The sequence below is a fragment of the Martes martes genome (genome assembly GCF_963455335.1).
Source record: "Martes martes genome assembly, chromosome: 3".
In the NCBI taxonomy this organism is placed as follows: Eukaryota; Metazoa; Chordata; class Mammalia; order Carnivora; family Mustelidae; genus Martes; species Martes martes.
Genome location: NC_137890.1, coordinates 80052291 through 80078797, shown reverse-complemented (window position 1 = coordinate 80078797; position 26507 = coordinate 80052291). Strand labels below are relative to the sequence as shown.

The 26507-nt window shown below is 38.1% G+C and overlaps 2 protein-coding genes across 4 annotated transcripts; one reads left to right on the top strand and one right to left on the bottom strand.

Moving 5' to 3' along the window:
* Window positions 1-553: 553 nt before the first annotated feature.
* On the bottom strand, window positions 554-20768 carry SKA3 (spindle and kinetochore associated complex subunit 3). 2 transcript variants are annotated; one of them, XM_080798749.1, is made up of 10 exons: window positions 20570-20768; window positions 17423-17484; window positions 17145-17310; window positions 12555-12966; window positions 8729-8808; window positions 4222-4307; window positions 2426-2629; window positions 1007-1137; window positions 835-870; window positions 555-698 (listed from the first exon to the last, which is right to left on the bottom strand). In XM_080798749.1, the coding sequence occupies exons 1-8, from the start codon at window positions 20670-20672 to the stop codon at window positions 1009-1011; spliced, it is 1242 nt and encodes a 413-aa protein (XP_080654875.1). In that variant the 5' UTR covers window positions 20673-20768; the 3' UTR covers window positions 555-698; window positions 835-870; window positions 1007-1008. The 2 variants fall into 2 exon arrangements, with proteins under 2 accessions (XP_080654874.1, XP_080654875.1); XM_080798748.1 differs by having other exon boundaries at window positions 554-870.
* Window positions 20769-20824: 56 nt separating this feature from the next.
* On the top strand, window positions 20825-21610 carry MRPL57 (mitochondrial ribosomal protein L57). 2 transcript variants are annotated; one of them, XM_080798751.1, is made up of 2 exons: window positions 20825-20925; window positions 21129-21610. In XM_080798751.1, the coding sequence occupies exon 2, from the start codon at window positions 21134-21136 to the stop codon at window positions 21440-21442; it is 309 nt and encodes a 102-aa protein (XP_080654877.1). In that variant the 5' UTR covers window positions 20825-20925; window positions 21129-21133; the 3' UTR covers window positions 21443-21610. The 2 variants fall into 2 exon arrangements, with proteins under 2 accessions (XP_080654877.1, XP_080654876.1); XM_080798750.1 differs by having other exon boundaries at window positions 20827-20925; window positions 21126-21610.
* The last annotated feature ends 4897 nt before the right edge of the window (window positions 21611-26507 follow it).

Below are 26507 nucleotides of genomic sequence, written 5' to 3'. Positions count from 1 at the left end.
GTCTGTTTCCAACTCTCTGAGACCTGCTATACAGTTGTCCAGACGTGCAAATTCCTCCCTTTTCCTCAAGTTATTTGAGCTGTCGTTTGTAGACAAGAGAGTCTTTAAAGCACTGCTGAAATAAATGGTGTGAAAGGCTCTGGGGGCAGTTGTGAGAGGAGACAGGACAAGGGAAGAGCCAGAATCAGGGAAGAAGCCCAGCTCCAGCCAACAGCAACGCCACCTCACCATGAGATCAGGGTGGCCCTGCTCGAGTAATAAACATTTTAAAATTTTAAATTATTTGCCCTGCTTCCTGATATTACTCAGCCATTCTGTCAGATTAGGCAGGGTGAATGTGAAATCAGTGAAATACTAATGATCTTTGAAAAGTGAATAACTGATTAAGACCAAGGTTAAACTAAAGCAGATCTCAATTAAAAACATTATGACAGGGGCGCCTGGCTGGCTTAGGCAGAGTATGCTGCTCTCGTTCTCAGGGTTGTGAGTTCAAGCCCCACACTGCGCATGGAGCCTCCTTTAAAAAAAAAACAAAAACAAAACAAACCATGTTATCACACCAGTGTCCATGATCATCTTTAATATGGGTTGGTTTTTAAGAAGGGGTAAAATGTAGGGCAATGTGAATAACAAAGTCAGTCCCGATCTGCTTTCAACTTTCTGTTCAGTTTCTACAGTGGGTGGATCCACTAGAACTTCTGCAAAAAGATGCAATTTTTTAAAAAATCAAGCATAATTAATAGACACCAATAAAACAAATGATAAAATATGGTGGCTATATACTTTAACAATAATAAAATAACTGGGTATAGATTCCCAGTGATGTCATCCAACCTGCTCGTGAAGAAGTCTGAATTCCAGGGTTAAGCTCTATATCAAAAGAGAGAAGGCTGTTAACCTAAGCTGCAAAATGTCAATTAAAAGTTTACTATTCCCCCATATGAATGTTAATTTTTAAATGTTCTCCTCAAATAACACAGGTAATTTCTTTAGAATGGTAACGTACCTTCACCAGTTTTCTTTGTTGCCAACACCTCGGATGTTTGGTCCTATGTGTTTAGTGGGGAGCCCTTTGCTGGATGGCACGGCTTTCACTGCTACTGGAGTTGCTAGGTTTGAGTTGTATTTTGATAAAATCTGAAACAAAACATACTCCTTTTTATCAAGTCATTAAACCAACACAACAAATTTGGAAGGTCTTATAAAACATTCAAGAAAAGCCAAGGAAAATTGAAAGATACGGAAATTGAAAGATACGGGTTTTTGAAACTAATAATTTTTCAGCAGTACAGACAGACGTTAAACAGCAAAGAAAATATGGAGTTATGAGAAATTGAATTTGGAGGCTTGATTTCTAAAGACTTTTATAATGTACTCTAAGATTAATAGGAGTAAGCAGCAAATCATCCCTCAGAGCAAATTAAGCCTCTACAAAGTTGTCAGGAAAAATGTATATAGGAAAAAGGCAAGATACATGCTCAAAAGAGCATCAGCTCTTAAAGATTATAAAGAGTCTGAAATATCACCTATGATTTTTTTCATTAAATACAAGGTTTCCCCTAATTCCATGTAGAAATAAAAAGAGAAGGATCAACCACAGTAAAGTGGAAACTCAAGAAAACTCCTTAAAGACAGAAGATGCCCACCCTACTTCTTATAATGCCCAGGAAAACAGAAGACAAAGAAAAAAGGGTAACAAATACTTTGTTGATTGTCACAGGATGAGTCTGCTCTAATGGCATTTAGGTATTCTTCCAAGTACTTTCATCCTTCTCACAGCTCTCCCAAACTAGGTCAGTTGCTAGAATGGTTCTTAACAATTCCACTTGCCTAAGCCATTCCACCAAGCACTGTACTTCCATTAAGGAGGGGGGAATGACTGGTGGTTATTTAGCAGAGCTGGCAGTTGGTATACAGACCAGGAATAGATGATATAGGTAAATGATGATATACTAAAGAATCAGATATTCTAACATTTAAATCAGTGTTTCTCAAACTGAGGTCCAAGATGTCTTGGGTTCAAGAAACGCTGATCTAAGCGGTTCAGGATACCCCACCCTGGAGAACGGGAGGGTAAACGACATTTCTGATTTTTGCCAGCCATACCTCCAATGGAAACAATGGTCAGCATGGCAACTGCAGTTGAACAATTATTACAAAATATTCTAAGAATACATTTCAGAACATGAAGTCAGACAGAAAATACAGTGTGAGGACAAAAAAGTATGATGAAGTCATGAGCTTGTACTCAGCTCAGAAGAGCTTCAGCCAGGTGTTCTCAGAAGGGCACAGAATTTAGATTTTCTCAGTACACAAAACAGCACATTAGCCCATTGAGAAATAAGACAGTTTATATAGTTTCAGGTCTTAAATATCTAATTTTGAAAAGAATGTGTCAGAGAAAGAAATGGCATGGAAAAACAACCTGGAGAATATCTTCTGGAATGGTAGTTACTTCTGGAGGTGTAGGTGTTCTCAGCAGATTCTCATAAGAAGAAATTACAGGAGAAGAGGGATCCGCAAAACTCTCAAAACACTTGTCTGAATTTAAAACTAACGATGTACAGTCTTTCATTTCCAAATCATTTGATGAACTATTTGTTTTTGGTAATGGATAATCTGTGCACCCCTATTGAACAAAAATAAATCATTAAATTATGATGGTATAAAATACAGTGAACAAAAATTGAGTCAGTTTTAATTCTGTTGCACGAAAGTGACCTGTTCTTCCTCGACTAAAGAAAATTGAGAAAACAAAGAAATGGCATAGGGAGGACAAAATACCATCCTTTGTTACTAATAACGGCTGAGTTACAGCTTAATATGAAAACTAAATGGGCTTGACTGAACCAGATTTAGATCGATTCACACACCAGTTTCGGGCAACACTAAGCTGGGCCAGGTGAGAGTAACAGTACGGGTGAGCACAAGTGTTCTACACACCCTCCCTCTCAAGACCAAGAAAGCCCATCTGACGTAGCTTAGCATGAAGTTCACACTAAACTCACCAATCCAGTAGATCCCCTCATCTCCCTAGGGTCAGAGTTAATAAAGAGGGAGAGTCACATCAGTACAGTGCCTTCCACACTGGAACACAAGGAGTGGATTAACTGTAAAAGGCAAGTACTAGCAGGCAATAACCCGAGAGGTACTTCGATGGATACAAATCGCATTTGGTTGGTCTAGAGCAACACTGTCCAATACAGTAGCAGCAAACCACATGGGGCTATTTAATTTTAAATTCATCAAATTTTTAAAAATAAAAACTTAGCTCCACAGATATATGGTCACATTTCATGGACAGCACTGCAGTTTTCTGGACAGTGCAGTCTTCTGCACTGGTTGTCTTTTAAGTATTCACAGCGACTTTAAAAAAGGGTTGAGGTATGCTTATAGTAAATTTGTTTATTGAGAAATATTTGGAAAAAGCCTAAAAAATCACCTGTAAATCTATCACCTATAAATAATCACATTTTGATAATTTTCATTCTTTTATTCTTTTTCCTTGAAATAAAGTATATTGTGTGTGTTTGTATATCCATATGTATGCATGTCATTTTCCATCATTAAGTATTTCTTGAAAACATTCTTTATATGTTCTTATCTGTTCTTTAAAACATATAGTGTATTTCGCCTCTCCATTACCACTTGACATTCAGATTTTTCCCACTCTTTGCTCTTATAAATATGCTGTTCTTTCTTCTATAACTTCATTATTATAATTCTTCGTGCCAATGTGCCTTAGAATAAATTCTGAGATACGGTTAAAGTATATGAAAAAATTTTAAAGTTTTTGCTATACACTGCTAAATTCCCCTCCAGACAGGGCGCCTGGGGGGCTCAGTTGTTAAGTGTTTGCCTTCGGCTCAGGTCATGATCCCAGAGTCCTGGGATGGAGCCCCGCATCAGGCTCTCTGCTCAGCGGGGAGCCTGCTTCCCCCCCTCTCTCTGCCTGCTTGTGATCTCTCTCTCTCTCTCTCTCAGTCAAATAAATAAATAAAATCTTAAAAAATAAATAAATAAATAAATAAACTCCCCACCAGAAATAAGTAAAAATACTCGTAAAGCCTGCATTAATCTAAGTGTGTTTTCTTTTTAAAGTAAAGTATAGTTGACATACAATAATCTAAGTTTTTAAAACAGACTGTTGGAGTCTAAAAACAGTAGTGTATAGGAGTCATCAGGAAATAGATTAGAGCTTTCAATGTTATGGGACCGTACCAAAGCTGTATTGTTCTTTGTAGGAGGAATTTTCAAACCAGGAGTGCAGAATATAGGTGCTAAGGGAGAATCTGTACAGTCAGCATCTAAAAGACACAAACAATGGCATGAATAGATATATTTGAAAATAAAGTTGAAATGTTTATTTCAACTTTAGGTTATAAACATAGTCAATATAATTTGTGCACTTTATTCTTAATAACTTAAGAAATAGCTATAGTGTGTGCTTGACTAGACAGGAAAAAATAAAACTTCATATTTGCTTATCTAGTTATCATCGGCATTAATAAAACCTCAGCAAGGCTGCAAGGTATAAGAGCAATACATAAAAATGAATATTTCTAGCAAAAGAGCAACAAACAATTAAAAATATAATTTGAGAAATATAATAAAATAAAAATATAATTTGAGAAAAGCCACCATCTGGGTGGCTCAGTCAGGTTCATGTCAGGTCAGGTCATGATCCCAGGGTCCTGGCATCAAGCTCTGCATTGGGGTCCCTGCTCAGTGGAGAGCTTGCCTCTCTCTCTCCCACTGCTTGTGTGCTCACTCTCGCTCTCCCTCTTCCTCTCTCTCTCAAATAAGTAAAATCTTAAAAAAGTGTTTTTTTTTTTTTTTTTACAACAACAAAGAAGACACGACACCTACATGTGACTATTAAAATCTATATGATCTTTATGGAGAAAATAAAATTTCTGAAGAAGAAAAAGGAGGAGAAAGAGGAGACAAGGAGAGAAGGCAAGGAGATCTTGCCTTCTAAGACTTAGAAGGCAAGGAGATCTGCCTTCTAAGACTTCAACTGGGTTTTTCTAAAGCAGTAATTGACTATCAGAACTTTTAGAAAGAGATCCCAGGAACAGAATCATGGGTATAGAGACATTTAATACCTCTACCATATACAGTATCATGAAAGAAATCTTAAAAAAAAAGAAAAAAACCAATGAGGGGCACCTGGGTGGCTCAGCTGGTTAACCCTTGGTTTGGCTCAAGTCATAATCCATGGGTTGTGAGATCAAGCCCATACAGGACTCTGCACTCAGTGGGGAGTCTGCTTGAATATTCTCTCCCTTTGCCCCTCGCCCTGCACACACACACAGTCTCTCTCTCTCTTTCAAATAAATGAATAAGCCTTTAAAAAAAATCAAAGAGAAAAAGTAAATGTTAGAAAAATGACACGACTGGCAAAAATTTATGAAGTCTAAAAATCATCAAGTGCTGGAAAAGATGGAAAAACAGAAATGTAAACACTGCCGGTGAGAATCAGGACAGCCACTCTCGAGTGGCAAGTTAGCATTTTCTAGAATAGGGGAAGATGTGCATCCCAACAGATTTAGAGGCTCCACTCCTAACGTGAGTAATACACGTGTAAGGAACAATTTCATCAGAGCACAATTTTGTCAGAGTACTGCCTGTAATAGTAAAAAACAACTACTCCTTAATAAGCAAGTAAATAAATAAAATACGGCTTATTCATACAACACTCAACAATTAAAATGGATAAACTGGATTTACACGAATTGAGTGAAAAAAGCAAGTGGCAGAAGAACACAAATTGGATGTTGCAACTTAAATGAAATTTTCAAACAACACAACCCTAGAATAATCATCACTTTAGGGTAGGAAGGGAAGGAGAATAACAGAGTGAGGATTTAGTTTTAGGTATAACATGAAGATGAAGATCTGGAGCAAATTCAGTAAGATGCTAACATCTACCTAATCTGAAATTTCCAAGTACACACCCAAACACCTGGGATTCTAAGACCAGCACAGACAGAAGTTAAGGGCACAGGCTCCAAGGTAGGAGGCACTGAAACAGAGCATGGTGTATTAAGCCAAGAGCCTGGAAGAGCAGTGAAGTATGTGAAGCAGAGACTGGAAAATACCTGCCAACCGGTGCCAGCTCCAGCGGAACAGGATGAAGTCAGCCAAGCTAAGGGTTAAGTCTTCAGAAAAGTCTGAAAATCAGAATATCAACTCTACCCAGCACAGCGTCGTCGGGCTCTAAGTTCACCCTAGGAGTCCAGTGCAGGCATCCTGAGTCCAGCAGTTCACCTAAAAACCTGTGTGCAACTGGTAAACCATGGGGCCTTGGCTGGGGTGAGCATGAAAGATCTCCACAGGACAACCTGTGGCTCCCAGAACTCCACTGAAAACAGTGTCACCAGAAGAGGAGTTCACAGTTAAAAATTAAAGCCCTGTGAGGAAATGCACCTCCAAGAAAGAACAGAGCAATAAAGAGAAATATCAACACTTTAATCAGTCTTTCAGATACACATATTTAAAATATTCAAAGAGATAAAGGAAGGCACAGAAATTATGAGGCAAGAGAACAGTATTATGGAACGGAAAAAGAACAGTCACATTTGAAAGAAAAATGTATAAAACAGAAAATATCACCGGAGTAAAAATTTAATAGATTAAAATAATAATTTAGACTCAGGGTAAGAGAAAAATAGCAAAATGGAAGAAAGTTCTAACTAAAGCACAAGGTAGCAGAGACAAAAGGAAGGAAAATATCAAAGGGAAGTTAACAAACCAAGGAGACTGAAGAATAACATTCTAAAATATAGTGTACAGGAAACCCAAGAGAAAAAAAAAATTGAGGAATTAGGGGAGAGGTAATTTTGTTAAAGAGAATCTCAGAGTATTTTCCAAAATTAATGACATGGGTCCTTAGTTCAAAAATCATACCAAATTCTAAGCATAACAGATTTTAAAAAAACCGTATTTTAAAATAATAGAGAAATGTAGAATGTCAAAGATATCGACAAAAATCTTACTACCAGGAAGAAAAGAACAACAATCTACAAACAAAAGTGAATCAGACCCACAGCATTCTGCTTATTAGCAATGGACACCAGATGACAATGAAATAATTTCTTTATAAAATATTGAAGAAAGTCAGCTGTCAACCTATTGTCTTTAACCAGTTAAATTATTATTAAAAAATGAATGAATGAGAAAGAAAAATAAAAAGACGTCTTCAGACACAAAACCAGAGAAGACTTCTTGCAGACTAGAAATAACATCTCTGAAAGAAGTGCTGATGGATGTGCTTTAACAAGAAGAAAACTAAACCCAGAAGGAAGGAGTGGGATATAAGAAGCAAGAGTAAGTAAAGAAAATGGTAAACAAGTTACTAAACTTTCCCAGGTATGGACTGCAATAATGGTACTTTTGTGGCCTAAGAACAGGGTCAAGCTAAAATACAACAGAAACTCTCTTAACAAGCCTCCACTTAGCCAAAGTACTAGTGGATAAACCTGAGCTTGCCATTCCTTTCACAAAATAGACTGCCTGTGGTTACTGAAGACTTTCAGTCACGAAGCTATTCTTTAAAAATCCATCCCACTTCAGAAGTTACACAGTTCTCCTCCTTCATCATTTTCTAAAAGTTTGGCTCCACTGGGAATTAATTCTGGGTCTGTATGAGGTGGTGGTCCACTCTCTCCCTCTCTTTGGTACAGGCAGGCTCTTTCCAACAAGCTGAGGTCTAAGTTTACTAGAAGTCATTTGTATTTTTTCACTTCTGTGTATGCCAGAAGTACCTGATAATTTAATAACATATGTAATAACACATTTCATATTTAATTTAATAATATTTAACTTAATTTAATAACATGTCAGTGAAATTAGTACAAAGAGAATTTTTCTGAAAATATGTTTATAAATTTGGAAAGACCTGATGAAGACAAGTTACTTCAAAAAATATGCCAATAAATTTATATAGACAAATGTAAATTAAAAAAGTCACAAACTCTAGAATTTCTTACATTTTTGTGAAAACTAATGTTTTCATGTTTCATGGGACAAATATGAAAACACTACATGAAAATTTTCTTTCAGATCTTGTAGTATTTTAAAAAAACAGAATTTGAAACGTTAGCTAATGTATTCTGAGTGTGGTTTATATAAGAAGTGTGGTTTATATAAGAAAAATAATGTAGAATTCTAATCATTAGGCTGATGCTAAATTTTAAAAAGGTACTACTGAGGGCAGCTGGATGGCGCAGTCACTTAAACATCTGACTTGGTTTTGGCTCAGGTTGTAATAACTGGGTTGTAATCTCAGGGTTGTGAGATCAAGCCCCGAATCCAGCTTTGAACTCTGCATGGAGTTACTTAAATTTCTCTCCCTCTCCCATTGCCCCTCCCCTCTAAAATAAATAAATAAATATTTTTTAAAAAGGTACTATTGGCTCTGTATCAAAAGTTTGGTGACTGAATATATATATATATATATATATATATATATATATATATATATATGTTTTTAGTAAAATTGTTAAAAACAATAAGCCGAGATACTGACTATAATCAGGAAAAATATGAAAAACATACCAGAGAATTATACCTTTCTACAGTATGAAATCATGTTGCACCTGGTGGGATGATACTTTATATAATTCAATGTTATGAACTGAAAAGATGCAGATAGAGAACCATTTCTGTACAAAGATAATCTAGAAAGAGGATGGCTGAGAAGTAATGGGATTGTTATACTTACCATTTTTTTTCAACTGCTGGAGGCCAGGAGTGACAAAGAAATTATCACTGGTCATTGGTTCTGGTTCTGTGGCCTCTTCCCTGGTGTGAATCATAGGGAAATTAAAAGTTTAAAAAAAGTTAATATTGAACCTCTGGGAAAAAAATCAATCTTACTATATTTCATCAAGTCTGGACATTCAGTTCTGTTTTGTGGAACAGAAGTCCCATGGAACTAATCTTTTTTTTTTCCTTCTTTAATGTATACCCACGGGTCAAAAAAGGTTTACACCATTTTGTATTGGCAGGTGTGACTTAGAAGCAGGTTAAGAAACTCTGACCTGGGATGCCTGGGTAGCTCAGTCGGTTAAGGGGCTCAGGTCATAATCCCAGGTCATGATCGAGTCCCGCATCAGGCTCCCTGCTCAGTGAGGTGCCTGCTTCTCTTTCTCCCTCTGCCTACTTGTGCTCTCTGTCAAATAAATAAATAAAATCTAAAAAAAAAGAAAAGAAACTCTGACTTAAGGGCAAGCCACAAGTTTAACTCACTAGTTCAAATACAGGAATTATATAGCTCATGGTTTCAAAACCATGAAGTGGAATTTTGCAATCATAACCAGACATAGATTAAGAACTTTTCATTTTTTTGGACTAAAAAGACTGATCCTGTCATCTAGTTACTAAGGGTATTCTAGTCAATTACCCAGATGTCTGAAATATAGTTATAAAGAGGAGTGTCATCAAGTATTACAAGCTGGTTCAATTAACCAATTGTCCTAGCATAATTTTTTTTTTAAAGATTTTATTTGTCAGAGAGAGAGAGAGAGAGAATAAGCTGGGAAGCAGCAGTCAGAGGGAGAAGCAGGCTCCCCACTGAGCAAGGAGCCCAATGCAGGGCTCAACATCTCCCCACCAGCCAAAGGTAGACATTTAATTAACTGAGCCACCCAGGCATCCCTGTCCTAGCATAATTTACTGAACATTCTTATTCAAAAACACCTTCTTATATAAATTATATAAATTTAGAGTTGGTTTCTGGGCTATTCTATTCTAGTTACATATCTATTCTGGGACAGTTTTATACTGTTTTACTTATTATAGCTTTATGTATTTTCATATTAGGAGGTCAAATTCCCTCATTATTCTTATTTTTCATTATTTTTTTAAGCTACTCCTACTATCTATTCTTCCAAATAATTTTTTTAAAAGATTTTATTTATTTTAGAGAGAGTGAGAGAGGGAACACAAGCAGGAAGAGTGGGAGAGGGAGAAGCAGGCCTCCTGCCAAGTAGGGAGCCCAATGCAGGGCTCGATCCCAGGACCCTGGGATCATTACCTGAGCTGAAGGCAGTTGCTTAACAACTGAGCCACCCAGGTGCCCCCATTCTTCCAAATAAATTTTAGAATCATTTTATCAAATATCCCTTTCTCCACCTTAAAAAATCCTATTGAGGCTTTGTTGTAAATGCATGACATCAGTAAGTTAATTTGTTGTGATTAAACATCTTAGCAATATTCAGTCCATCTATTCAGATGAAGAAAAACACTACATTCCCTAATTTCCCCTTTATATAATTCAGAAATGTTTTACGGTTTTTATCACATAGACCTTTTTACCTATCACTGACGTTGGTATTTTACTTTGTTTTTTTTCCACTTTGTTTAGAAATTATTATTATTATTTTTAGAGATTTTATTTATTTATTTGAGAGAGAGAGCAAGACCCAGGGGAGAAGCAGACGGAGAGGGAGAAACACACTCCCCACTGGGCAGGGATCCTGATGTGGGGCTCAATCCAGGGACTCTGGAATCATGACCTGAGCTGAAGGCAGACGCTTAACAAACTGAGCCACCCAGGTGCCCCCCAAATTATGTTTTAATAAAATAAAGGAAAGCACATTATTTTACATGGTTATAACTGTATAAAATATATCAGTCTCTTTCTTGAAATTTTAAATGAGTTTCTTGAGTAGCCCAGGTACAAAATATGGCCTAAACATACTTCTTACTGGCCAGATATCAAGAATGACATTAAATGATGGTGACAGATAGCTTTATTATTGAGATACCCATAGTTTATCATGTTAATGAAGTATTCTATTTTGAGTTTGACCAAGCATTTTAAATGAGGAATGAGTGTCATATTTTCTCAAATTCCTTATTGGTATCTATTGAGATTATCCTTTCTCTTATAAAGTCGTTAAAATAATGTATTTTATGAGTTTCCAAGTATTAAACTATCTTTGCATTCCTAGGATAAGCTTAACTTGAAAGTAGTTCACTACACTTTTAATATTCTGCTAAAATCAATTTGTGAGTATTTTAACCAGGATTTTACATCCATATTCTAAATTAGATTGGCTATAGTTTCCTTTTGTGTGCTTTGTCAGGGTATCAAGGGTATGTCAATCTAATAAACTAAACTGCAACATTTTTCTGTCTTAATCTACTTTTAGAAAAAGAATTTTTTTTAGTCTATGCTCCAATAAAACTTTATTTACCAAAAAAATGGGCAGCAGGCTGGATTTGGCCTGCAGCAGTAGTTTGTAGACCCCTGGTAATGAGTTCCTCTTAAAGGTAATTATTTTTATAGCGTCTCATTCTTAAGGCAATTTATAACTTTGTTATCCACTCTACTCCACTGACTCAGTGTGGTAAGCAGCAATGGGTGTGGTTATATACATTTTACTAGTGAGGAAATGGAAAACGGAGGTTTTATGAATCTGAAGAGTCCAGGTGAGGTGCTGGGACCCACAATACAATGTATATCCCCTCTTCAGGAAAATAACTTTTTATGTAAGTGAAATGTATATATTCTATGAAATTATGAAAGGATTCATCCAGAAAACCATCTGTGCTCAGAGCTTTTTGGAATTGGTTCTCTGATAGCTTTTTTGGCTTTCTTCTCTTTTGGTCTGTACAGGTTTTCTATTTCAAGCTGATTTTGATAACTGTGTATAGTTTTCAAAAAATTTTTAATTATCCGAACTTTCCAAATTTCCCAATACTATCCCCTATAGTATTTCTAATAGATTAAAAAATAATATAGCCCTTCCTTCCTAATTCTGCTATTTGCATTTATGTTTAAGTATGAACCAGTTCTTAGATTTATCAACGCTACTCTTCTAAAAATCTTTTATAATCACATTTTATCTTTGGTATTTACTCCCTTCTCTTTGTCCCACAACAAAGTTTTTTGAGGTTTTTACTTGACTCCTTAGGTTGAATGTTTATTTGCCTTCTTAAATAATTACAGTTCTTAACTGTACAGATTTATCTTTAGCTCTTGCTTGGCTGCTTTAATATGGGGCATTTGCATTTTCATTGTAACTCTTTAAGTACCACTTCCGCACTATTCACTCCACAAAAATGGGTCACTGAGCTTCCAATTCATATTAAAATACCTACACTCAAGAACACCTCTACCAGGACCTCTAAATCAACATGGAAACACATCCACCTTTAACCGAGGCTGCAGGTTTTCCTGACTTCATTGTTTTCCCAAGCATCATCACAGGTAACAAAAGCTAAGTCTGTGATTTATCCTGGATCCCCAAGTCTTTCCCCACATCTCCATGCAAAATCATTTACAGGTTCTTACTGACTCTACCTCTTCTCTATCCCTCCAAATGCCAAACCCTATCAATTACTCCTACAGCATCTAACTGGAAATCCAAGACCTCACACTTTACTCACGGAATTGGTGATTCAGGGAAGTCTGAAATGTAAAGTTTCTTAGAAGCATTTGAAGGAAAGTTACTGTCTGAAATGTCGTATCTCTTCTAGGAAAAATCATACAAAAGATTTAGAAAGTTAGATAAAATGTGCCTTTTATGAAAGTGGCTTACCTTTTATTCTCCTTCATATTTTTAAGTCCCATTGTGTAATCTTCATTTAAACAGGCAGTATAGTCAGAGATACCAAAGTGTTCTAATTTAGGAGTTACACACTCAAAATCATCCATCTTCAGAGCACATTTCGGAGTTTTTAGTACTTTAACTAGTGACTGTTTAAAAGATGGAGTTAAATTTTTTGGCTCTTCCTCATGGTCATTTACTGCCCGTGGAGGGTTTGGTGGAACTTGGGATATCATGTACCGTTCAAGTCCAAAATCGGAAAGTTGTGGACTCCGTGGAGACTTCTCAGAACCAGAAGTCCTCGGAATAGCAGGATCAGATAGATTGTCCTTCACATCAGGCATTTGAAAATTTTCATGCTTAGTGGACTCTGATTCAGAGTCAATGATTTCTTGTTCACCCACTGTGAAGAAGAACCAAGGAGGTCATATTTTGGTCAAACATCAAACCACAAAATTCCATGTACTAAAACCATATAAAACAGCTCCATTTGAAATGTCCCAAATCAGCAAAGGTCCTGATTCCCTCCTTAGTCTCTAAAGTTTTATTTCAATTGTCCCTTTAGGAAATTTCTGACATGTACCTCTTATGTAGCCATATCCCATTTTGAGGACATTTAAGAAGTAAACCAAAATGTTAAAAGATGAAAAATCAGGGGCGCCTGGGTGGCTCAGTGGGTTAAAGCCTCTGCCTTCGGCTCAGGTCATGATCCCAGGGTCCTGGGATCGGGCCCCGCATCGGGCTCTCTGCTCCGTGGAGAGCCTGCTTTCTCCTCTCTCTCTGCCTGCCTCTCTGCCTACTTGTGATCTCTGTCAAATAAATAAATAAAATCTTTAAAAAAAAAAAAAAGATGAAAAATCAGGGGCGCCTGGGTGGCTTGGTGGGTTAAGCCTCTGCCTTCGGCTCAGGTCATGATCTCAGGGTCCTGAGATTGAGCCCCACATCGGGCTCTCTGCACAGCAGGGAGCCTGCTTCTCTCTCTCTCTCTCTCTCTGCCTGCCCCTCTGTCTACTTGTGATCTCTCTTTCTGTCAAATAAATAAATAAAATTTAAAAAAAAAAGATGAAAAATCAATGCAAATAAAAGTCCAATATCCTTACTTTCTCAGTTACTGTGATTTACCCATCTCTCTTGATAGATTGTAGAATCATTTTACCATTTTATGACATTAAACACAGGGTGGAATTAACGATGATCTGGATTTAACATGAAGTATAGTATTATTTTAGATTTTTCATTTATAGATGCCTAACTTAAAAAAGGAAAGACTATTAAACCAAGATAAATTTTTATCCTCAGTCTGGAACACATGTAACTAAAGTCTGGTTGATGAAAATGACAGGAGAGCATTAGAAAGACATATAGTTTCTCAACCCTGAGTACGTTAAATCTGGCTCCAGACTCCATATGCCTAACCATCACACTGAGCATTTCAGACTAAATAACTGAATAACAACTACGCTTTTCCCCACAGTCCTTTGCCATTCCTTGCATACATTAATGGTTTTGGTTTTTTTTTTTTTTAAGATTTTATTTATTTACTTGACAGACAGAGATCACAAGTAGGCAGAGAAACAGGCAGAGAGAGAGGGAGGAAGCAGGCTCCCCTCTGAGCAGGGAGCCCGATGCGGGGCTCGATCCCAGGACCCCGAGATCATGACCCGAACGAAGGCAGAGGCTTTAACCCACTGAGCCACCCAGGTGCCCCACATACATTAATGGTTAATGAATTTGGTGTGGGACCCAAGTGGCAGTTAAAAAGGTCTGGGATAGCACTATGATGCCAAGAAAGATTAAGAAGGAGAAATAACAGGTTTAAGTGCAAGACAACAGAAAGTCAAAGAGGATAACCAGAAAGAAGATAACTGGATTTGGCCAGGATCTGGGCAGAGATTAACTTAATAAAGGACAGGGTTTCAGTGAGATAACAAGGTATGGAGAACAGAACAGGTGTTAGAAAATGCAGGACGATGTAAAATGTGTAGCAGGCAGTGGAGAAGAAAAGTGAACCAGTAATAAGAAAGGGTACCAGAAAGGAAGAAAAAATGGAGGAGTTGAGATGAAGGAAGACAAATAAAAATGTGTTTGGATAAATCCCCCCCCGGGACAAGCATTTGATGTTTCACTCCATTTAATTTTTTTTTTAAAGATTTTATTTATTTATTTGACAGACAGAGATCACAAGTAGGCAGAGAGGCAGGCAGAGATAGAGGAGGAAGCAGGCTCCCTGCCGAGCAGAGAGCCCGATGTGGGGCTTGATCCCAGGACCCCGGGATCATGACCTGAGCCGAAGGCAGAGGCTTTAACCCACTGAGCCACCCAGGCGCCCCTCCATTTAATTTTTGTGTTAATTGTTTCAAGCATGAAATATCTTAGGATCTTTTTCCTTGCTTTTATAGGTAAAGGTATCAAACAATGTTCTGGAAAACACTCAGCTGATTAAAATTTAAAGAGCAAGACTTGAACCCACATCTTTTGATTCCAAACACTACCATTTGTTTAAGAATAAGGAGGGAGGGAGTTCATACAAAGATCTGTTTTAGATGACCTTGAATAGATAACATTTGGTTGCCAAATTGGAAATATGAATTGTAACAACTGCACATATTGAAAGAAATGGGAAAAAGTTTCTCCATAATTTGTTGCATTTTTTTTTTTAAGATTTTATTTATTTATTTGAAGAGAGATAGAGAGCACAAGTAGGCAGAGCAGCAGGGAGAGGGAGAAGCAGGCTTCCCTTGGAGCAGGGAGACCGATAAGGGGCTCGTTCCTAGGACCCTGGGATCATGATCTGAACCAAAGGCAGCCGCTCAACCAACTGAGCTACCCAGGCGCCCCTGTTGCATTCTTTTTAAGAATAAAGTATTTGTACTTTTCTTGTTATGAATTGGAACATATTTTTGCAAATCTGATAATGACCTTTTTTGTTTTTCTTCACTTCATCTTTTAAAGGAATGTCTGTAGTTAAAATGGGGTCTTTCAGGCACCTGGGTGGCTCAGTGGGTTAAAGCCTCTGCATTCGGCTCAGGTCATGATCTAAGGGTCGTGGGATCAAGCCCCGCATCAGACTCTCTGCTCAGCCAGGAGCCTGCTTCCTCCCTCCCTCTCTGCCTGCCTCTCTGCCTACTTGTGATCTCAAATAAATAAATAAAATCTTTAAAAAAATAAAAATAAAATGGGGTCTTTCAGACATTGGTACAGATCCATCCCAGAATCCTTTGGATCCAAAGAAATAGAATAGGGATAAATTTAGGCTACATATTTCCTGGTCCAGCTAAGAGATCCAACAGACTGGAGGAACTGAAGAGGAGCACATTTATTTCTTTAAAGATAGGATTTTCTTTGTTTTGACTGGCAATAGGAAATGAACTAGGATAGGGTACTATTTTTGTATGCATGATAAACAAGGATGTGTTAAATATGGAGTACGTACCATACCAAAAAAAAAAAAAAAAAGTTGCAGACTTTAGTTTCTTGACTTTTGGCCCCTGGAAGAGCTGCTGATTTACTGTTTAGGTATTGTGCTTTCTGTTAATTTGGAGAAATGTTATAAAAGCTACCAAAAACCTATTCTTGTATTTATCACAAGGTTATCACTGATGAGATTAATAAAATCATCACCCTATCAGTGCCTCTTGGGAGGTATTATCATTCCCACTTTGCAAGTGAGGAAAAAGCAATTCAAAGAAATTATCCAGGGTCACACACATGTAGTAACTGGTGGCGCCAGTACTTTAATCCATGGCTTGTTCACAATTAAGTCAACTGAATTCTTTCCACTGTACCATGCAGACTGTTCAATTTACCCTCCACACACATATCCTCAATATACATTCGCTGAATTTCATTAATGGTTTACTTATGTACAAAGATCATTCTCTTCACAGAAACAAAGACAATGAAGCATACTGAAATTAGTCATTCATAGGTATGGGCCTAACAGTACTTAACACTGGGTGATTAACATGCCAGGTACTGTTCTAAACAAATTTTATCTCATTCAATCCTTATACAACCTCAGAGGTAGATACTATTAAACATCTCCACTTTACAGATGAGACACTGAGGTACAGCGCTCAGTAACTGGTCAAAGAAAATACAGCTAATAAATGACGGAAACAGAGATTTGCATTCAGATTGTGGGTGAAATTCTAAACCACCATGCTATACTAGCCTTCATTAAAACTGTAGAACTTAAAAAGGCCTTTTCAGTTTATAATGCCCCAAATTTCTCATTCTACAGAAGAGAAAATTGAGAAGAAAAAGGAAATAGCATGCTTTAAGATTAGTCTCTCAGCTATTTACTGGCAAAGCTGACTAGAAACCAACTATCCTAAAATCATGTAGATTTATATCTTGTACTTTTCTTTTACCTAGTACTTTGGAAAGGAGAGCAAGGACTGTCTTTGTTTTACACTACCAATCAGCACCGCATCCACCACAGTGATGAATAAATGATGATCATGCATGACGTTCATAATGGCAGAGCTAGAATCAGAAAGCCCGGAGTAGTCACATTTAATCATGCAGGCTTCCTTCTTTAATACTAAACAAATACCGTAAAATACAAGTTGTCCACACCTGAATCTTTCTTGGCACGTGGATTATATCCATACTTCTGGAAAAACTCTCTTATTTTCATGATATCCACTGAATTTTTTTTCATCAGTACTTTTGTTGCCTTTATGAAACCAATGCTTTCTTGACTTTCCAAACTTGCTTGATCAAGAAGAATACTGACATCATCCTTTTATAAGGAAAAAAAGTACATTATTATAATTTCTGTCTTTTGGCTAAGTCTATTTAGATTTTAAAAATTATGACACAAAGATGATACATTAATATTGCAGAAGCTATACCTTTAGAGTCTGGACTTCTGAATGAAGGTCATATAAAATTCTCATTGGATAATCTTCACAGTCTTCAATATGAATAGAGAAAAGAAAAAGTGCAAAATAGAAAATATAATTTAGTGTTGTTTCCCAGAATCATAAAATCCTTGTCAATATTTACTCATAATTTATCTGTCAATTATAAAAAAAATGTTAAGGCCTTTCTTTTAAAATTTATGAAATTATAATGTACATAAAGTACAAAAATCATTAAGTATATAGCTTCACGAATTTTGAAAGCAAACATACCCTACATAATCAGTACTCAGATCAAGAAGGAAAGGGAAGAAGGGTGGGAGAAGGAGAAAATGTAATCTGACTTAGCAATTTTTTCATGGTGAGAACCTTTTGGTTCCTAGTTTTAAAATCTTTGCCAATGACAACATTTACATTTTCTTCTAAGTGCTTTATTGTTTGCCTTTTGCATTTAGAGCTACAACCTACCTGTAGCTACAAGCCACAATACAATCTAATTGATTTTTTTTTATATAGCAAGAGGTAAGGATCAAGATCCATTCTTATTTTCCATGAGTGTCCAACTAGCCTGACACCATTTATTGAAAAGACATCCTTCACCCACTGTACTGTCACCTTATTAATCAGTTGCAGTATGTATAATATACATGATGTGAAAGCAGTTTTTTAAATAATTATATTTTTCTTTCTAAAACACACCTCCTTTGAAGATCTCCCTTCATTGCTAAAAGCTGACCAATTTTCATTTCAGAAGTGCAAGTCAACACAATGGTGATACTTCATACCCACTAGAATGACTATATTCAAAAAGACAAATAATAATAAATGAGGATGTGGAGAAACTGCAACCTTCATTCATTGCTGGTGGAAATGTACCATCATGTATCCACTTTGGAAAACAATTTGGCAGCTCTTCAAAAAGATAAACATAGGGTTATCATATGACCCAGCAATTCTACTTTGAATCGCATAGCAAAGAGAACTGAAAGCATTATGTTCACCCAAAAACTCACTCATAGATGTTTACATACATTCATAATAGCTAAAAAGTGGAAACAACCCAAATGTTCATGAACTGATACATAAACACAGTGGGGTGGTATAGCCATACAATGGAATATTATTCAGCAATAAAATGGAATGAGGTAGTGATACATGCTTATGACATGAATAAATCTTACAACATTATGCTAAAATAAGTCAATCACAAAAGCCCACAAACTGTATGATTTGTTTTATCTGAAATATCCAGAATAGGCAAATTTATACAGACAGAAAATAGATCAGTATGTTTTGTTTTTGTTTTTTGTTTGTTTTAAAGATTTTGTTTATTTGTTTGACAGAGAGAGAGATCACAAGTAGGCAGAAAGGCAGACAGGGAGAGAGGGGGAAGCGGCTCCCTGCTGAGCAAAGAGCCCCATGCGGCCGATCCCAGGACCCTGTGATCATGACCTGGGCTGAAGGCAGAGGCTTAATCCACTGAGCCACCCAGGCGCCCAGATTAGTGTTTGCATAAAGCTAGTGTGGTAGGTGGAGGTGGGACTATGGGGAGTGGATATTAACAAGCAAGAGAGTTTCTTTTGAGGGTGATGAAAATCTAAACTTACTATAATGTTTGCACAACTCTGTGAGTATATAAAAAACCACTGAATTGTATCCTTTATTTCTTTAAAGATTTATTTTAGAGAAAGAGCATGCACAGAGGGAAGGAGCAGAGGGAGAGAGAATCCATGCTGACTTATCACTGTGATTATAATAGGTGAGATTTTTTTGGTGATCATTTTCTCTATCACAATTCCATATTTTCTGTAATACATGCTGGCTGCAAATAGAAAAATCAATCCAACTTTTTCTTATAAAACCAGACGAAAATGCAAAATATCTGTACACAGTTAATATGCTGGTAAGAGGGTAAATTGGCACAAGCTTTGTGGAAAGCAATTCAGCTATATCTCAAGAATCCAACAAGGCACCTAGCTGGCTCAGACCCTTGAGTATGTGACTCTTGACCTCAGGGTCAGGCACAGAGCTCAACAAAAAAAAAAAAAAAAAGAGAGAGAGAGAGAGAGAAAACAAAAAATAAATAAAATACTAATAGTGGTGTCTTTAAGTGGTTGAGTTATAGGAAATATTTATTTTCCTCTTTCTACTTTTGCATATATATCTCAAATTTTTTGCCATGTACATGTATTGTTTTACAGTCAAAAGAATAAATATTTTTAAATAGCTGGAACACTATTCATAATATAACTAAAGTAAAAGGAGTCTGTGTCTACAGGGTGCAATATTTTAAGGCAAATAACAATTATGACATTTATAAAATAATCTCAAAATCTGAATGAAACAATAAAAAAAAATTCTAGCATAAAGATCAGTGGTGAAGAATTCTGCTGTATTTTTTTTTTTAAGAGCAGTATTCAGGGGTGCCTGGCTGGCTCAGTCTCATGAGCATGTGACTCTCAATCTCTGGGTCTTGAATTCGAGCCCCACATTGGGTGTAGAGGAAGGGAGGGAGAAAGGAAAAAGCAGTACTGAGTCCTAGTGTTAGTGTTGGCAATACTGTTTGCTGGAAAAACACGGGCATTTCCTGCAACTGTGGACAATTTGGGTGAGACAAAGTCACTGTACATGTAAAGAACCCTGCTAAATAAATGCATTTTGTTTTATTATATTGTATTTTTATTGATAAATACCCATTATATGTGACTTGAAAGTATATCATGTATGCATTATGAGCTCAATCTGTCAATTTACATTTTTAGCCTATGCTGTTTCTCTTCGCAACACAGTAATAACGCTATTTCATTATTTGAGGAGAGCAAATGTAGTCGTACATAAAAGTGGAAACAGCCACAACATACTTGAGGGGCGCGTAAGAATAAATAATGAAAAGGTGACACCTGTCACCTCGAAACTCTGCTAACGACAAACATCGAGCATTTTGATAGGTGTATCACCCCCCCCCATTCCGTATCTCTTTCGAAGCACTCCTCACCACTGTAGACAAATAACCTTTCTGCAAGTGTGTGCGTTTTCACTCGTTAAGGTCCTTTTCAAATGTCGCACTCCTGGATGGCTGGGGCGGCAGGGTGGGTCGTAGTAGCCGCGATCTCCCCGACGCCCGCCCACTTTACTCACCGCTCTCCTCTCCGTCCAGTGCTCGCTGCAGCCGAGCCGTCTCGCTGTCTAGGGTGATGGCCAGGGACCGTAGCTTCGCGTGGAAGCTTCGGATCAGATCCATGGGTAAGGACTCCTCCGCGGTACACTAGACGCCGGGAGATCCGATCGCTCCGCTTGCGCCCGCCACTAGTTTGAATCTCTTTGCGCCGGAAGCGTCCCTGTGTCCGCGGAGTCGCTCAAGTCCTCTCTCGCGAGAGCTGAAGTGTCGCGAGAAGGGGTAAGGCCGTTCCGCAGGACGGGCGCACTTCCGGGGTCGTGTCCGCTACCGTGTGGAGGGCGGGAGGTCGTCTGTGGTCTTCTGTGGGTGGCAACCGGTGAGTTGGTTGGCATATTTGGTTCTTTCACAAGTCCCCTTCTTTTCCCTGTCGCGCCTAGCTGGGATCCCCGCTTTGTATGGGGTGCGGTGTGCGTTTTCGGAGTTGGCCGAGTGGCACGAGAGCCGGTTTTGCGCTCGCTCGCTTTGCTTCTTCCCGCCGCCAAACGCGTCGTGTTTGTGCGACTTCTGCCGTCTCAGCAGGTACTATGTTCCTGACCGCCCTCCTCCTCCGCAATCGCATTCCTGGCAGACAGTGGATTGGGAAGCACCGGCGGCCGCGGACCGTGTCTTCCCAGGCGAAGCAGAACATGATCCGTCGCCTGGAGATAGAGGCGGAGAACCATTACTGGCTGAGCATGCCCTACCTCACCGCGGAGCAGGAGTACGGCCACGCAGCGGAGCGCAGGGCGGCGGCCTTCGAGGCTATCAAGGCGGCCAGCATGTCCAAGTTCCCCCCCCACAGATTTGTGGTAGACCAGCTCGACCATCTCAATGTCAGCAAGAAGTGGTCCTGACCCGGAGGCAGTCACAGGGCTGCCACCTCTGGACTGATTCTGGAACCGAAGAAGGGGGAAAAAATGATCCTTTGGACCAGTCTTACTGAACAGCAAGTATGAGTATAGTGGTCTGCATATAGAATATCTGGGGCTCCAGACTCTTTAATAAAACTTAATAGTTCAGTATCTGTGACAGTGTTTTCTTTTCTGTCACCCTGATGGGAAGATACAAGAGATTTCCTAAGTCACAGAGGATATAGAATGTATTTTGGATGAAAGCTTCAAAAAAAGCTACAAACTATGGTTTGGAATCTATGTTTAAGTATGAGATACTTGATGGGGCCTTATTCTTCTTACAGAGAATAATTGCCTAAACATAAGTGGAAAAAAAGTTTTTTTGGTTAAACATACTCCTAAAAATAACATTTTCTTCTGGGATTGCTATTAAAAGATACTTAAATGAAGTAAAAGGTACTCATCAGAACTGCTACATGAAGTTGTATTTTAAAAACATTTTGAGGCGCCTGGGTGGCCCAGTCCTTAAACGTTTACCTTCAGCTCAGGTCATGATCCCAGCACCGTGGGATTGAGCCCTCTGTCAAAACCTTTAACAAAAAATAAAATATAAAAACCTTTTCTGAGGTACCTGGGTGTCACAGTCAGTTAAGCCCCTCTAACTTGTGGTTTCCCCTGAGGTGGTGAGATACAGCCCTGCATAGGGCTTCATGCTGGGCGGCAGGGGGTGGGGACCAGCGCTTCTTAAGATTCTCTCTCTCTGCCCCTCCCCCTACCTCAAATAAATATTTAAAAACTTTTTAAAAATTAAAAAAAAAAAAAACCTTTCTGGGATGTAATTAATAAACCTTACAGTCCACCAGTTGAAGATGTTTGTTGTTTCAAATTACCTTTTAAAGAATATTAATAGTGAAACACTTCATAGGTGTTACCAAATACAGCAGTCCTATCACCTGGGGATATTTTATATGTGAGGACATATTTAAGAAACTTGTCCAAAATCATACCCAATAAAGAGTGTGACTTGGATTTCAGTTTCTGTGTAGTCTAGAAATAGTAACTGCTATGTATATATTTAATAGAACATTTTCAAAACACAGAAGAAAAATAACTCAGCCCCGTTACCCAGAGATGAAATATTGAATTTATATGCATAAACAGAATTTAGAGCTAAAAACTCTTAACATTTAAAGATCTTGATGCGGGGCGCCTGGGTGGCTCAGTGGGTTAGAGCCTCTGCCTTTGGCTCAGGTCATGGTCTCGGGATCCTGGGATTGAGCCCCGCATCCAGCTCTCTGCTCGTCGGGGAGCCTGCTTCCCCATCTCTCTCTGCTTGCCTCTCTGCCTACTTGTGATCTCTCTCTGTCAAAAAAATAAAATCTTTAAAAAAAAATAAATAGGGGCGCCTCGGTGGCTCAGCGGGTTAAACCTTTGCCTTCAGCTCAGGTCATGATCTCCGGGTCCTGGGATCGAGCCCCACATCGGGCTCCCTGCTCAGCAGGGAGCCTGCTTCCCTCTCTCTCTCTGCCTGCCTCTCTGCCTGCTTGTGATCTCTGCCTGTCAAATAAATAAAATAAAATCTTAAAATAAAAAGATTTAAATAAATAAATATCGTGATGCATATTGCCAGTGGCTTTCCAGAAAGACTATAGAACAGCAAGATCATGTATAAAGTGTGCCAATCTCATTTGCCAACATTGACTGTTACCTTCATTAATAAATGATTCGTGATTTATATGTAAATGTCTGCCAGTCTCATTTGCCAACACTGACTGTTATCTTTATTAATACGTGATTCGTGATTTATATTTAAATGTCTGCCATTGGGATGTATAGGCTTTGGTGCACATAATTGGGTTTTTTTTAAGTCATTGCTCCTAAAAAGTACCTGCCACGTGGTAGCTGAATGTTTAACCAGGCTGAACCCTTATTAATATGTCATCTTCTTGGTGGTGTATAATTAGTTTTTGAATGCTTTTTATAGCTTACACTTCTGTAAGAAATGTCTCTGGTTCATGTGAGCAATTTAGTACCTGTGACCTTTTATTTTCACATCTGAAAATGGTGACAGCTGATGCTGTTGAGGAGAAAATTGAAGGGGGCTCAGGGGATTTGCTTAAAAACCATAATTATATTGCTTTGATATTCATGTAACTCAGAAACTTTCTTTGACTTTGGAGTTTGAAAAAGTAATGGTTAACTTGAATCTTGGAGAAGGAAAAAGATGCTAAAATCTTGAGTCTGAAGAAATAGAAGGCAGTTCATGAGAAGAAAGGTATTTTATCCCCATTATGCAGATTAGAAACTGAAGCTCAGAAATGTCAGCAACATTCCCATGTTCACACAGCTAATAAACGATAAAGGTAGAATTCAGGATAAGGTTTTTTTCAAAAGACCATATTTATTTTAATATAGTACACTAGCTGCTTGAAATAAAAAGATTGTAGCTCTAGGGGCGCCTGGGTGGCTCAGTGGGTTAAAGCCTCTGCCTTCAGCTCAGGTCATGATCTCAGGGTCCTGGGATCGAGCCCCACATCAGGCTCTCTGCTCAGTGGGGAGCTTCCCTCTCTCTCTGTCTGCTTCTCTGCCTGCTTGTGATCTCTGTCAAATAAAGAAATAATCTAAAAAAAGAGAAAGATTGTAGCTTTGTTTTAATCAGTTCTTGGTCAAAGCAATACTATTGAAACAGTTGAATTTTCTCCTTGAAACTCTACAGTTATCACCTCCACAGTCATCATAAAGTTAATCTTTTTTTATCAAGAGTTAATTGTCACACAGCTGATTATAATTACATTGTAATAAAATACATCCATGCCAACCTGTTCATTAGGAACAGTCACTCCTTTCTATCTGTAATACAGCTCCTAAGGCTCTGTGTGTCATCCAGTTGTTCACTTTGCAAATATTTATGGAAGATCTATCATGACTCATTCTGGTGCTATTGATCATTAAGCTCAAGGGCTCTACTATCTCACTGGATAAAATGCACAATGTAAATAATAAGCATGATGATTGGCTTCATGGATATAAGTGTAAAGTATAATAAGAGTCCAGGGAAAGGGCCATTTGTCAACCTTACCTGAAAAGTCAGGAAAAACTTCAGAAGAGGTGATCTTTGAACAACTTCTTCCTTTCCCTGGCAGGAAGTAAAGGTAGAAGTAACAGTCTAATTCATGGAATTGCCAGTAGTTTAGTTGCAATATAGGGTATCTGTGAATGGGGAATAGAAGTGATAGACAATGAGGCCGAAGATGTAAGCAGGCACAGGAACGTGAAAGTTCTTGTATGACACTTTAAGTAATTTGGCTTTTATCCTGTAAGTAATAGGGAGCCATCAAAAATGTTTAGTTAAATAATGGGCAGCATTGTGAAAAGTGGCTTGAAAGAAGAAATAGGAATAGAAAGACCTGGTAGCTATTAAAATAATCCAATTACGTATTGATATTTGGGTGGTGGAGGTGGAAAGAGGTTAAGAGAATTAACAGACTTTTGTGACCATTTGTATAACCGCTTATTTTCTGCCTCGGGTCCCTAAGTGGAGGGTACTTTATGGTTTAATTTGGATAATCCATACACCTTCAGTGTCTTTGCCTCTCCAGCATATTCCCTGAAAAATCCCCTGGATGAACTGGATCATTTGCCTTTTGTTGGGAACCCACTGAACTGCCGAATATTGCTGGAGAAAATCACTTAATTAGGATTATTAGTTTCTGTTTAAAACTCTCTTCAATGACCACAAACCTCAGATTGGAACTGAACACTGCCCAGAAACTTGACCATGTGAATTAGTTTGCTAGAGTTGCCAGAAGAAAATTCACAGTGGCTTGAACATTTATTTTTTCATAATACTTGGAAGCTGGATGTCTGAGATCAAGGTGTTGGCACGTTGGTTTTCTCTGAGGGCCATAGGAAGGATCTGTTCCAGCCCTCTCTCCTTTGCTTGCAAATGACTGCCTCGCTGTGTCTTCACATTTGTCATGCTGTGCTTACATGTGTCTGATATCAGTCTGTGTGTCTAAATTTCCTCTTCATATAAGGACACCAGCAATATTAGATTAGGGCCCACCTTCATAGCCTTGTTTTAATCACCTCTTTAAAGACCTTATCTCCAAATATGATAATATTCTGAGGTACTGGGTGTTAGGACTCCAACATATGTATTTGGGGGTCACAAATAAGCCCGTAACATGTTTCTCTGATTGCTGTAATTCCTATTCAGTGAGATGACTTTTTTCTCTCCAAAAGCCTTATACCTACAGACCTTCCTCCATCATCACTCTCAGCTGGGGACTCTTATTTTACTGATAAAACTAAAGCCCATGGATGTGAATCCCTTCATCTTCACAGCACCAAATTTTCTCTCCTTTGTTAAAATCAAAGATATGTTCCAAATGCAATGCCAAGGTTCCAATTTTATGATGATTAATTAAACACATAGGTTTCTCTCCCAATACCTTGGTGAGGTGACAGTAAAAACATTTTAAAAGTTATTAACCCATGAGAAGAAAGGGAGAGAAACCAATAGGAGCTATTTCAATGACTATTTTGGAAGAAATAAGGATGTCAGGGATGTTGACATAACAAAGGGAAGAAAGTTGTAATCTAAACATCTTAGGAGAGAGGCAAAGGACCTCCCAAGAAGCTCAAGTGGAAAGCAGCTGGATGATGAACTCCCGGAAAACCAGAGAGTAAAACAAGAATGAAAAAGGCATGGAATTGACAAAGGAGAGCAGGGAAGGAAAGTACAAACCTAACTGGGAGTTGTCTAAAAGTCAATAGGTGCAGATTGGATCAGGAGGTTGGAAGACTCAGGAAGGGTAGTTTCCAGGAAAGTACAAGAAATGATGTGTTTGACTTTATGGAGAGTATTACTGATGGACATGTGGCAGAAATAGTAGCCAACAAACTGGGCTAGTAGGTGAAATGTACAAATCTTTAAAAGATGCAAACTATTAAGCTCACTTATGAAAAAAGAGATAACCTTAATGGCCTTATATCTGTTAGATAATTGAATTTGTAGGTAAAAACCTTCCCACAAAGAAAAATCCAGACCCGGGGTGCCTGGGTG